Source organism: Pholis gunnellus, assembly GCF_910591455.1.
Source record: "Pholis gunnellus genome assembly, chromosome: 11".
In the NCBI taxonomy this organism is placed as follows: Eukaryota; Metazoa; Chordata; class Actinopteri; order Perciformes; family Pholidae; genus Pholis; species Pholis gunnellus.
The window spans coordinates 500,387-512,669 of record NC_136538.1 but is presented as its reverse complement, the minus strand read 5'-3'; the positions used below and the strand labels follow the sequence as shown (position 1 = coordinate 512,669).

General features: G+C 43.8%; 1 protein-coding gene across 3 annotated transcripts in view; it reads left to right on the top strand.

Annotated features, from left to right (window-relative positions):
- The window catches only part of gbf1 (golgi brefeldin A resistant guanine nucleotide exchange factor 1), a 100,760-nt gene extending 90,110 nt beyond the window's left edge, over window positions 1-10,650 (top strand). For 2 of the 3 annotated variants that reach the window (XM_079169069.1, XM_079169070.1), the window contains exons 33-40: window positions 2,201-2,421; window positions 3,030-3,180; window positions 3,967-4,097; window positions 4,299-4,400; window positions 5,401-5,514; window positions 6,242-6,419; window positions 6,551-6,733; window positions 7,495-10,650. In XM_079169069.1, the coding sequence (XP_079025195.1) occupies window positions 2,201-2,421; window positions 3,030-3,180; window positions 3,967-4,097; window positions 4,299-4,400; window positions 5,401-5,514; window positions 6,242-6,419; window positions 6,551-6,733; window positions 7,495-7,745 (1,331 nt within the window). In that variant the 3' untranslated portion in view covers window positions 7,746-10,650. The remainder of the gene's footprint in view (window positions 1-2,200; window positions 2,422-3,029; window positions 3,181-3,966; window positions 4,098-4,298; window positions 4,401-5,400; window positions 5,515-6,241; window positions 6,420-6,550; window positions 6,734-7,494) is intronic. The other variant, XM_079169071.1, reaches the window with a different exon arrangement.
- The last annotated feature ends 1,633 nt before the right edge of the window (window positions 10,651-12,283 follow it).

The window sequence follows — 12,283 nt, the reverse complement described above, 5'->3', positions numbered from 1 at the left end:
GGAGCTATTTTAAGAAATCTAGATATACTAGGAACGTCAAGGTGCAGGATCCGAAATTGGGGGTAATTCCCAATGCTTCTCAACATGTCGACGGCGAACTGAAGGCACGCAGCTCACAGTGCTAACAGTGCAGAGTACGGCGGAAGTGCTATCAGAGCTAACAGTGTTTACCTGAGGGGGAACCAGAGGGTGGGTTCTACTCTTCTGCTGCTGTCTGTACGGTGTTATCAGCTGTAACCGCCGTATGCGAGCAGTGCAGAGTGGCGGCTTTGAGCTAACCAGTAGGGCACGCTCACATGTACTAACATGCACTAAAAGGCTGGAGGCCGGACGGCTATGTCAGCAAAGAAAGAGAAGCTCTGATAACAGCAGAGCAGCACTAACAGACTTCATTCTCTGCTCAGGAAGTCATCCATAACGATGTACACCTGATGCGTAATGTCAAGAGAGTGCCCTTTTTATCAGGTCCTTCATTCAGATTCAGATTTTATTGCCTGGACATGATGACATGGTTTGGACATACAATAGCAATAATAACAAAACAATTCCTGTTATTTCGATAAAGGTAGAATTTGTTCATTTACATAGAACTCGTGGCTTATGTGTGTGATAACAAAATGAACTTCATATCATTTTGAGGTATTTTTGTTCTAATTCTCTAGACTTATAGATTTACACAAAATGTGATACTTCCCAGTTCCAGAGGTCCGACCCTCTGTGTCCTATTCACACCTTTATATCTTCCACTTATTTTGGGATTCTGATGTTGCTATCCATGAAGATGGATGGTATATCTGTAACTCCTGTTTTCGGGCACTGAATCACCTTATATTGGTTAGTTCTGTCACTTCTGAATGAACTTTCTACACAGGAGTAATGGCTCACTGTTCACATGTGCTATTCATGCGTAGCTGCGACCCAAAGCATCCCTTTATGTTTCAAGTCTGTTATTTTCTATCTCTGTGCATACATGAGGAGTATGCCAAGCAAATATTACACAAATCCATCAATCTCTCTCTAATTCCTAAAAATCTACTATTTTCTATATTTGCCATGGTTTGCCCGAGTTACTCCAGCACGGACGACTATTTGAGAAAAGACTGTTTTATGAATCAAATGTTCTAGCAGCGTGTAGAAACGTTTGATTCAAACTACAGCAGCAACCCTGTGCCTTCAGTCTGCACCTCATGCCCGACATTCTTTTCCTCTCTCTGTGCTTTCACCTCCTTGTCATCTGCCCACAAAACGTCTTCCTCCTCTTTTTCCATTCATCCCTCCTGCTGTGTGTGATCTACACAATGACAGGGGTTAAGCTGGAGATATGGCAGTGGTGCACTTGTGCTTTGGAATGGCTGATGACCTATTCATTTCCTGCTACAGCAGTGCTTCAGGCCATTGGAAACATACACAGATGAACAAAAGTGATGGGTCGATCAAAGCACTGGGCTGAGGCACGGCGCTAATCTCTTTGAGATACTACTAGAAAGTGCAGAACCTGCCATTACTCGATTGAGCGTTCGTGGTCTGACTTCATATTGTTTTGTTGAAGGTAGTTTCAAGATAAATGGGAAGTTTTGGAAATGGCCCAACGCTCTGTGGTTGTTTTGAGGACCGGGCCATCGTGGGTGTGATTAGTTCATGACAAGCTCTTTAGGCTTCATAATGGCCATACCACATAACAGAGGGGCGTGGCCAACGGCTGCCAGTAAAAACGGGGTGTAGTGAACTCCCACTACTTCCACCTTTTCCTCTGAGAGAGAGCTGTCATAATTCACTCTGTTACTGGAGGTCATCATTGGAACAAACGACAAGTGCTGTTCTGGGGCGGTGGGTCTCCCAGTCTTCACTTGAACTGATCTTACTCCTCTGCTCCGGGGACAGACGTGGCTCATGAACATGGTACATCAGGAACACCTGGAGGGGTTTTCTTCACATTTGGCACAGACCTCCCCCTGGTCTACATGAATTGATAAGATTTGGATCGTCAAAGGTCACTGTGACCCCACAAAACAGGATTTTGGACATAATTCACAAATTAAAATGCCTATTATGACGATTTCACACAAACGTCTAATAGCATAAATTTATGAAGTGATGACATTTTGCACAGACACGCTGTAACTTCACTGGTTAGCGGAGGCAGACATACAACCGCAAAGCTGTAATTCTAGTTTTCTGTTTGAATAATTTGCTTCCTCAGGTTACCGCAACCATGACAAGAAGAAGAGCCACAAGTACGACTCCTCCAAGTCCCGGATGAGAAAGAAGGCAGGGGGAAGGGATAAGGAGGGCGGAAGTGGAACGAGGCGAGGTGGCAACCGGGCGTCCAATCAGCGTCCATCACGTTCTCACAGCGACGAGGAGGAGGACGAGGGTGTCCCGGCCAGCTACCACACGGTGTCATTACAGGTTAGTCAGGACGTAAGTACAACAGCACTCTTTACACTTCTACCTTATTCTGATTTGAGCCCAGCATCTTCTTTCACCCACACATGGGCACATTCAGTGTAGGTGAGCATTTGAGTCCATGCAGCACTAAAATGATTTGTTTAAAGTCACTTAGCCCCTCCCCCCGTGTTGCATAGTGAAGCTTTCCTTACAGCTGTCATGTGGAACAAAGTAGCTTTTCCAATCATGTCCACCCACCCTGTTGGTTTCCTCCTCCTCCTGTTTCTGGTGTGATGTTTGGATGGAGTGTTGGGTTAAAGGATAATATGCCGTTATTATATTATAATACAGTTTTTCGACTGTTTTCCAAAAACACATTTAGGTTATAAATGACAAGCACCTAGTTACAGCTATAACATTTCATGTCTATAATATACAGTATTGATACTGATTGTATCAAATAATTTAAAGAGATAGATGTATTAAGGACTTGTGTAATTGACTTCATGTGGTTTAAACCTCAAAATCCCAATATTTGAGTGTACACACCCTGTATTCACTTTCACTTGACATTTAGACTTCTACTGCAGATATAAAGCCGTACATCCTGGTATTGTTAACATTGGTGTTGGTGTTTGCAGCTGTTAGACCTGATGCACACTCTGCACACACGGGCTGCCAGCATCTACAGCTCCTGGGCAGAGGAGCAGCGCCACCTGGAGGCTGCAGGAAGGAAGATCGAGGCCGACTCCCAGACCCTGTGGACCAGCTGCTGGTGCCCGCTGCTGCAAGGTACGCCGCTGTCACAACATGCAGGAGGACCGTCTAATGCGTCCTGTACAAAGTACCTTCGACTCGGGAATACATTTCTATTTTTTACACAAGGCCTTAAATTGTGCCTGTTTGAAATGAGGTCAAAACATATCTTTCACAATCAGCATATACATAAACCATCTTCATGATGAACTGCATTCTGGTGTTTAACAGCAAATAAAGTAAATGGAATCGGCTGAATCCTGCTCCACACATCACATGAAACGTATCACTTCATATTTTAGCAGGAGACCTCTTCAATCAGAGGTCAGACCTTTCAAACTCACACCTGACATTTGAGACACCACCGCTGGCCATAGCTAGAGACAGAGTTTAAAAACATACGAGACATTGATGTATCAGCAGATACTCATTTCTTAACACACACACATTCAGCAAAAACATGTTTGGAAGTCATTCCTTCAAATTATTTTTGTTGAAAGAAGTGTGACCAATATACAGTATGTGAGCAAGATATCCTCTAATTGGAATTGTCAGTATGATCTCTTTCATCAACTTCAGTGTGTTGTAACGTACAAGCTCTTTACCAGGTTTTAGACCATTTATGAAACCAGGGGGATCATGTTTTTTAGAGGCTCAAACATGGACAGTAAGATGTTAATATACTTGACTTTGTTCTTGCCTGTAACACCTCCGTGCACCATACATGTGTACAATATGCTTGTAGCTGGTTCTGAGGAGATCAAGAGGGATTGATGAGAGGTGGAGAATAACTCGTGTCTGTCATATGGTTGCCCACTGCAGGCATTGCTTGGCTGTGCTGTGATGCCAGACGTCAGGTCCGTATGCAGGCCCTCACCTACCTCCAGAGGGCGCTGCTGGTCCATGATCTGCAGACACTGGATGCAACTGAGTGGGAGTCCTGCTTCAATAAGGTCAGAAAGAAGGAGAGCTACATGTCTGCTGCTCTCAAATCCTCTATCTGCTCTTCTATTAAACAGAGCAGGTTGATACAAATGTGCTAATGAAGTTGGATTTTATAAACCAACTCCTTTATCTGCAGTCCCTTTCCTCACTCGGTCCGTTTGTACTTCCTGATGTAGTGTGTGTGTGTGTGTGTGTGTGTGTGTTTGCAGGTGCTTTTCCCGCTGCTGACTAAGCTGCTTGACAATATAAGCCCAGCAGATGTGGGCGGTATGGAGGAGACCAGAATGAGAGCCTGCACCCTGCTGTCAAAGGTTTAAACAATACACACTGCAGCACACACACACAACAACCAGCACATGTTCCCACAGGAGCAGAGCATTCACACCAGCTGTCACACATTTCACCACAGACACATGGACGTGTTTAGCTTGTGTTACCCTTCTTCTTGGAGCTCCGTGCTGTTTTTGTATTTCCTTGTTTGTGGTGAAGACTTGTTTTATTAAAAGATGTTCAACTTACAGTGTGATTGCATTATCAAAGACACAAATACATCTTGTTTCTTCCTTGTTAGTGATAGACTTCAATCATCCAATCCACCAAACAAGAGTCAATAGCAACAGCAGAATAAGCTGTTTGCATTGGCAGAGAAGATTTGGCACATTTTTCATGGGTGCAACCCACATACTCAGCTGTGCTGCTCACCCCACAAATGCATGTTCCTTACAAATGGGGCACCGTTGAAAAGGGAACTAAACAGGCTTTCCAATGATATAGGATTTATTGCCAAGAAGCATCGTTACAACAGAGAAATAATCTACCAAACACAGATTTCTGAAATTTTTGTTCGATGTTTATGTACATGTAACAGGTGATAATAACATATACACATTACTGATACAATAACCTGTTGTAGTGGTCCTGAAGGAGAACACTAATTATATTATGATAATTGTGTGTGTGTGTGTGTGTGTGTGTGTGTGTGTGTGTGTGTGTGTGTGTGTGTGTGTGTGTGTGTGTGTGTGTGTGTGTGTGTGTGTGTGTGTGTGTGTGTGTGTGTGTGTGTGTGTGTGCGCACTTGATTTTGGCCAACATGTGATTGGCATGAAGTTAAGGATACAACAAATACACGCCTATTCTCCTTGGCTAAATTCCCAGTTAACTCTAAAACAAGAAGATGGAACCAAGAGGAAGATCTTTATTTAATCTGGATAGATCTCATTTCCACTGAAGTGGAGAACATGCAGCACATGAGCTCTGTCTCCCGGCAGCAGCTGTGGACTGATCATGTGTGCTTGTTTTCCGGCGGTCCAGGTTTTCCTCCAGCACCTCTCTCCTCTGCTGTCCCTGCCCACCTTTGCTGCCCTCTGGCTCACCATTCTGGATTTCATGGACAAGTACATGCACGCAGGATCCAGTGACCTGCTGGTGAGAATAGTCTTACTACTAACATACTGTACTGTAATGTGATTATAGCTCACTGACGTATCTCACTGATAGCTGACGCCTTCATTCACCTGTGGACATGAGCCCATCTGTGTTCTCTGCTCTGATGGGATGCAGTTTGAAGGCCAAAGGGTGAACTCAGAAAAAGTGTCTAGAAAGTGATTTTCGTTCCACAACCTGGGCACTACTTATTAAATGCGTTTTTGCAAAGACAATACCCTCATGGATTTTGAGTTAAAAGTTCTCCGTTTTTTGTCATGACCAATAAATGTGAACAGAAAAAAAACTAAAATCTTATATTGCTTATTTAGCTTGTACATTTTTATTAATCTTAGCAACACAAAATATCTCCCAAGCAGACATCTATACATGTACCTAAACGTGTAAGACAAGGATCGGTGCATTAGTAGTCAAGTGTGAATTTAAACCATGAAATATGGCAAATTATTAGAAAATATGCTTCAACTTCAGTGATTGGCATCAAAGAAAATGACACATACATATGGTAAATGATTCATACATCAGAAATGTCAGTAGCCGCTGAGTAGTCTGAAGATGGGAATCAGGGCTGCAGCAGCATGTAATCCTTCAAGTTCTCCAGAAATGTAAAGATCACCAAACGTGGAAGAAGAAGGACTGGGTTGCCAGGGTTTCAGGTCTGGTATTTAATGACCTGGCTGATGGGCTGCCTCTGGTTTCTGTTGTGTAGTTGGAGGCCATCCCTGAGTCCCTGAAGAACATGCTGCTGGTGATGGACACAGCAGGGATCTTCCACAGCGCTGACTCCAGGACAGGATACTCAGACCTGTGGGAAATAACCTGGGAACGAATTGTGTGCTTCCTGCCTCACCTGAGGGAGGAGCTCTTCAAACAGACCGTCATACAAGGTACTCAGCAGACATGCAGGGATGTAGAGGGTGAACAGCTCGATGCAATGCCTCCACAACATTTGCATAATAGTTTGTTGTGGTACCAGGAACTTGACAATGATGTTTCTCGTGAATCATCTTTGTTTTAGATCCAGTGCCCAGTCCTCCAGCAGAGCCTGTGCAGCCGACACCCTCGGCAGGCCGGCCTTCATCCCCTCAAGTGTCTCTGCCAGCTGCTCAGCCAACCTCCCCAGTCCCAGTTAACCCTGCAGAGACACGGACCCCCAGCAGGCCAGCATCACCCCAGGAGCCCCAACCAGCCGGTGCCAACGGTAAAACACTGACGCTTTCCAGCAGTCACATCTCACCACATACTCTGTGATCACCACGGCGTTTATGCACATGCATTACAGTCACAGCATGGGACTCCTGTTGCACACAGCCGATACGGTGCCAGTTCTCAGCGTTTTCATGGCCAGAGATTATATCTTTGATCTTTGTCAGAGTAGAAGTACATATAAATAACATATGAAAGATATTTATAAAGGTAGATCATTTCACTTTAGGTCAGTCCTTCATCTGCAGGTGAAGTGGTCGCCACCATACTGTGTTATCAGTTTGTTTCTTTATGGGGCTATTGAGCACGAGCAAATGTTGTGCACCGCTCGTTCCATAATGAGAGTGAATGTGGGAGCACTTTAACCCTCGCTGAGCCAGAGTCTGTTATTACAGAGCACGGACACTTGTGAGTAAACTGCTGATAACTTTGCTCATTCTTTGAATCTATTGCTTCACTCCATGAAGCCTGATACAATATATTAACAGATTCTATACATATGAATTCTTTCATATCTCTCATATGAATTAACATCCATCAAATAAAGGAGTATGCTCCAACCACATTCATGAGGATGACATCATAGCCTAGTGGCAATAATGGGAACAAAGACATTTCTAGGACTGAACATCTATTCAAAGAAATATGATGAATAACTTCATGCTAACTTTAGCAGTGTGATAACTATGAGCCCAGGTCTAATAGAAACCCAGCTTTGCAGTGGGGGAACACTCATTTCTCCTCTGTGTGTTCTAGGATCGGACCACTCGTCTCCGGTGCCACCCTTGATTCCCCCCGTGCCATTAACAACGTCCCCTAGTGCCCAGGCTCCCTCACCCTCGAGCCAGTCCCCCCTCATCCTGCAGCCTCTCGCCTCCCCCCTGCAGGTGGGAGTCCCGCCCATGTCCCTGCCAATCATCCTGAACCCCGCTCTCATCGAGGCCACGTCCCCTGTACCGCTGCTTCCTGGTCCCAGGCCTACGAGCCCTTCTGACGAGGTCAAATAGGAGAGCTCCCCCCCCCACACACACACACTCTGTCCTCTTTCCAGACCACCACCCCTTAAACTACTGGATCCCACAGACTTCAACTACAGCTTCAAGAGCTTGTCACAAGGTTCTTTAAATGATGTAACATGTGCGAGAAGACAAAATAGATGTGCCACCTCAATTATACCACATTTTATTCAAAGAGAAAAGACGTGAGGTTTTCTGGTGCACATTGTTTTATTCCTGTATGTGCAGATATCCGGGAACAGAACGTGCAGGATAGAGTCATTCTATGAAAAGTATTAAAAGTAAAAATATGATTGAGGTTAAGTGGGTTGACCATACCTGTCGATAACAACCAGGGCTGTAGCTACCATGAGAGACTTTATGCTGTACACATGGCGAGCATTTTATCGGCTGATTCCAGTCTTTTAAACTCAATGCATCATATATATTTTAGACCAATACAATAAAATACAAATTCTGATTCTGTTTTCCCACCACCGTTTTATTCTTGGGAATGTAAGGCAGGTGTCAGTTCTTTTAAAATCTCCCAAAGCTCTGACCCAAAGCTAACCATTAGTAAGGCAGTCCATGAATCCACATGTGGTGCTCTAGTGAGTATCTGAATGTGGGTCCAAATTCACTGCAGTGTGTGTGTGTTGATGGTGATGAAGGACCATCCAGAGCAGCAGTTGAACTGATGAAGAACACACATCAGGCTGTGGTACACACACTAGACTTGTTAGGAAGTGTCAGCGGGGCTCTGCTGGTGGTAACACAGATAGAAACTACCACCAGCATTGGGGGACATGGTCTCAGGACTTCTACAGGTCTGTTGAGGCTACAGCCCTGGTGTTCATGTGTGGGAATATTGTGATCTGATCACCATCGGGTTGATGTATTTAGGATAAACGTTGAATAAAAGTGTGATATAAAGGATCGGTATATCCAAACTGGGGTTTAGTCTAGAGTTAGCACCGTCACTCCCATGTTTTCTCATTACACCCCCCCCCCCCCTCTCTTGCATAGATGTGAACTTGAATAGACCAGGCTGCCCTCATGGCTTTGCTCACACACCTGTGCTTCATATTCATCTAGAGACTTCAGGCGGGGACAGGAAGTAAGTTATTGGGATTGGAGGTACTGCATGTTGTTTATTAAATACGATTCCCAGAGCTGTTGTATCACCACTGTTTGATCAGTGTCTGATTGAAAGCTGTACAGAAAAGGACTATATTTATTTAGCAATCACTTTGTGCCTCACAGAGGCTAAAGACGGACACACTGGCCCGCTCTGTTTCTTTCTGTTCAACTCTGCATGAGCTCTTTGCCCCCAACGACTAAACACAAGCCTTGATTTCTGGCACCTTCTGAGTTCCTCTCCCACCCCACAAAGAGGGGCTGTGTGCACATGATGGACGGAGATGTCACATCTACCACATTCCAGAATGGAGATACTGAGCGTGCAGTGAGCTCAGTCCACTGAATGGAGCAGAGCGAGTGATCCATGTAGACTTCACTGCTTTATGATCAGTCGAACACATAATGAAAGAGTTCCGTATTGATGTCATTTGATCATGTTTGTGCACACATGATTAATCCCCAGGGCCTTCATGTAGACTCGTATCACACGGAGGTCATAATGGTAACAGCAGTAACTTAATACATGTAATCATTACCAAACATTATAACATTGAAAATCAGCCATCTCCATACATTTCATTTCTTCAGTGATTTGAGTTCAGTAAGCTTTCACCTGTAGTGGGGCCAAAGGCTACATATCAGATTACACACTTAGGACAACATAATACTATCCACTTTTTGTAAATACTGAAATATATGAAGTGCGTAATAACAGAGTTAACACATTCAGATAGAAAACTAAAGAATATATACATTTTTTGCACAAATTTGATCTAGAAACTCGTGCTGAAATTCCAAATGAGAGAGTTGAGATGGGAACATCTGGTCTGCCAAGTTTAGACGGATCAAATGACATTGTGTGAAGTGACTGACCTGAGGTCTGCTCCGCCTCTTTCAGGGTCATTGTTTGTTCATGAAGTCTGATTCAGACAAACTCTTTATTTGGGTGTGAAAGCTGTCAGTGGAGCTCTGGTGCAGAGGGTTAGTGCTGTTAACCACAGGAAGTCCACCTGCTGAGAGCTGTGTTGTGTGTCATCATTTGGTAACCATGGAAACACATATTAGCATGTGAGTACAGGGATTTGACCAGATCATCATAAAAGTCCAAACGATGTTTTAGCAGTGACCACAGTAACTGTTCCCTTGTTTATTTATGACTTATGACATTTGTGAATATGATTTCATGACCGGACTTGATCTGTACGTCAGAGCTTGGCTGATAACATTTGAGCACCTTGAATACAAAACATAAACTTAAACTTCAAATCAAGCTTTTTCCGTGGCACCACTTTGTCCGGCCTTCTGAGCAGAGTGGGATTTCGACCCCATGAGTTCAGATAGTTTTAGGAACATGTTGAAGTGCTACCGTTTCCTTCCTAGGTATTCAGTCGTGGTTACGTTGCAGGTGTGGAGCTGCTGCAGGCCGCTGTCGCATGCTGATTGTGCCTTGTGTGCAATGACATGGAGCCTGACCGGCTGATGGAGACTAATTCACCATTTTAATGCCAAATGACGTAGAGTAAGGTGTAGACGTGGACAGCTTAGCATCCGCTCAGTGTGGCCCTGGGATCCTCTCGGTGATGTGACATGTTATTTATTGAGTTGTGAAAGAAGGACTTCTCCACTGCAGTACAGCTGTTAGGTGACACTACAGCCTTATAGAGCCGCCAACAGGAGACGTTTTGTAAGCTGTGTTTATTTGTTGGAGGGGACTCTTATCAGGTGCGGAGTCCTGCTTGAACAGGAAATTACATGAATATAATGTGTATATATATAAATGAAAGGTAATGTACTTTTTACTATGTAATAAATATAATGTAAAGAAAGTGCTCATTGTGTTGTTTGTTGTTTTTTTATCACGTGGATCTTATCACAAAGACAAAGACCGAGAGAAGAGATATGATATAAATTATGTTTTTACAAGCTGAATAGTTTCAAGATCTCTGGCAATTTCTGAACATTGTCAACTTGTCTCTTATGACGGCTTTACGACTGCTGTGGTTAAACCCTTTCTTCAATAACCAGACCTTGATAACTATCCAGTCTTTAACTGTCAGTTATTTTCAAAAGTACCAGAAAAGGTCGTGTCTCAACAACTCTCACACCATCTCTTAAAAAGTCTGTGTTCAGAGCTCGTCCCTCCACCGACAATGTGCCGACAAAAATGGTAAATGATCTACTGATCTCAGGGCAGCTGTTGACACTATTGATCACGGTATACTCTGGAGTGGTTCTATCTAACCTATCCTTTCTGTCTTGTTCCCTTTAATAAAATGACATCAATATGTTCTCATAACAATATTGGGCCTCTGCTCTTCTCTCTTTATAGGTCACCTCTTGGCCAAATTATTAATTTATTAAATGTATTCAATTAAAGTCCTGCTTGTCTGCTGTGAAAAGCTTTCTTGCTCCTAAAGTCTGATAAATGTGCGATGCTGGTCTTTGGCTCTGCTCCACATACACACCAGTTTGATCTTGTAACAGTCACAGCTCTGTGATCCCCCAACGTCAGACACACGAGTGGTGTTCCGTTTGATTCAACCCTCTCTTTTCACCAGCACACCAAATCTTTCACCTTTGCATCACATGGACCAGGTCTGGATTATTGTCGGGGCTTGTTTTCAGGTCTGCCTCGTGCTAACACTCGATTTCTTCAAATGCTTCAGAACACTGCGACTAGAATCTGAACTAAAACCATGTGAGGTGAATCTTTGAGGTGCTTCTGATGACTTACAAAGTTATCATTGGACACGCCCCTTCCTACCTGATCTCCTTAACCCTCATATTACCGTCAGAATGCTCTGCTCTCAACATACAGCCGGGTTCACTCTGGGGACAAAGAGCCTTTTCCCATCATGCCCCCCCTTGTATGGCATTCCCTCCCTCCGGACGTCAGACTGATTCTGTTGATGCCTTTCAATCCAAAGTCTAAACTCATCTTTCTGCTTTCTGGCTTTGTTATTGTGTCATGTGATGAGTTGGAGAGACGAGAACCGGGCTGGACACAGTTTGTTGTGTTGGAGTACAGAAAGTGAAGCCCAGTGTTCTCTAAAAGGTTTTCAACGTCCCGGCTGAATATTTGTCTGATTGCAACAGTGTGAGAGTTCACACACAGAGACTTCTGGTGTGCAGTCCTTCTAGACACTCTAATGAAGACTTCAACACTTTTACAACAAAACGCGACTTTCTGGACTTTTTTTAAAGTAACAAACATCAAATGTGTAATTCATGGCACAATTCAAACGGGATCGAGAAATCATTTGTCTGTCGCCGTTGACAACTGTACATAATGTTTCCAAAACAAAGTCCCATGGTGGTCCACCAGGGGGCGGGACTAACAGACCAGATCAAGTTGAAGGTAAAGAAAAAGGTTTGTATCCTCTGTAGAGTGTGTATCCCATAATGTTACC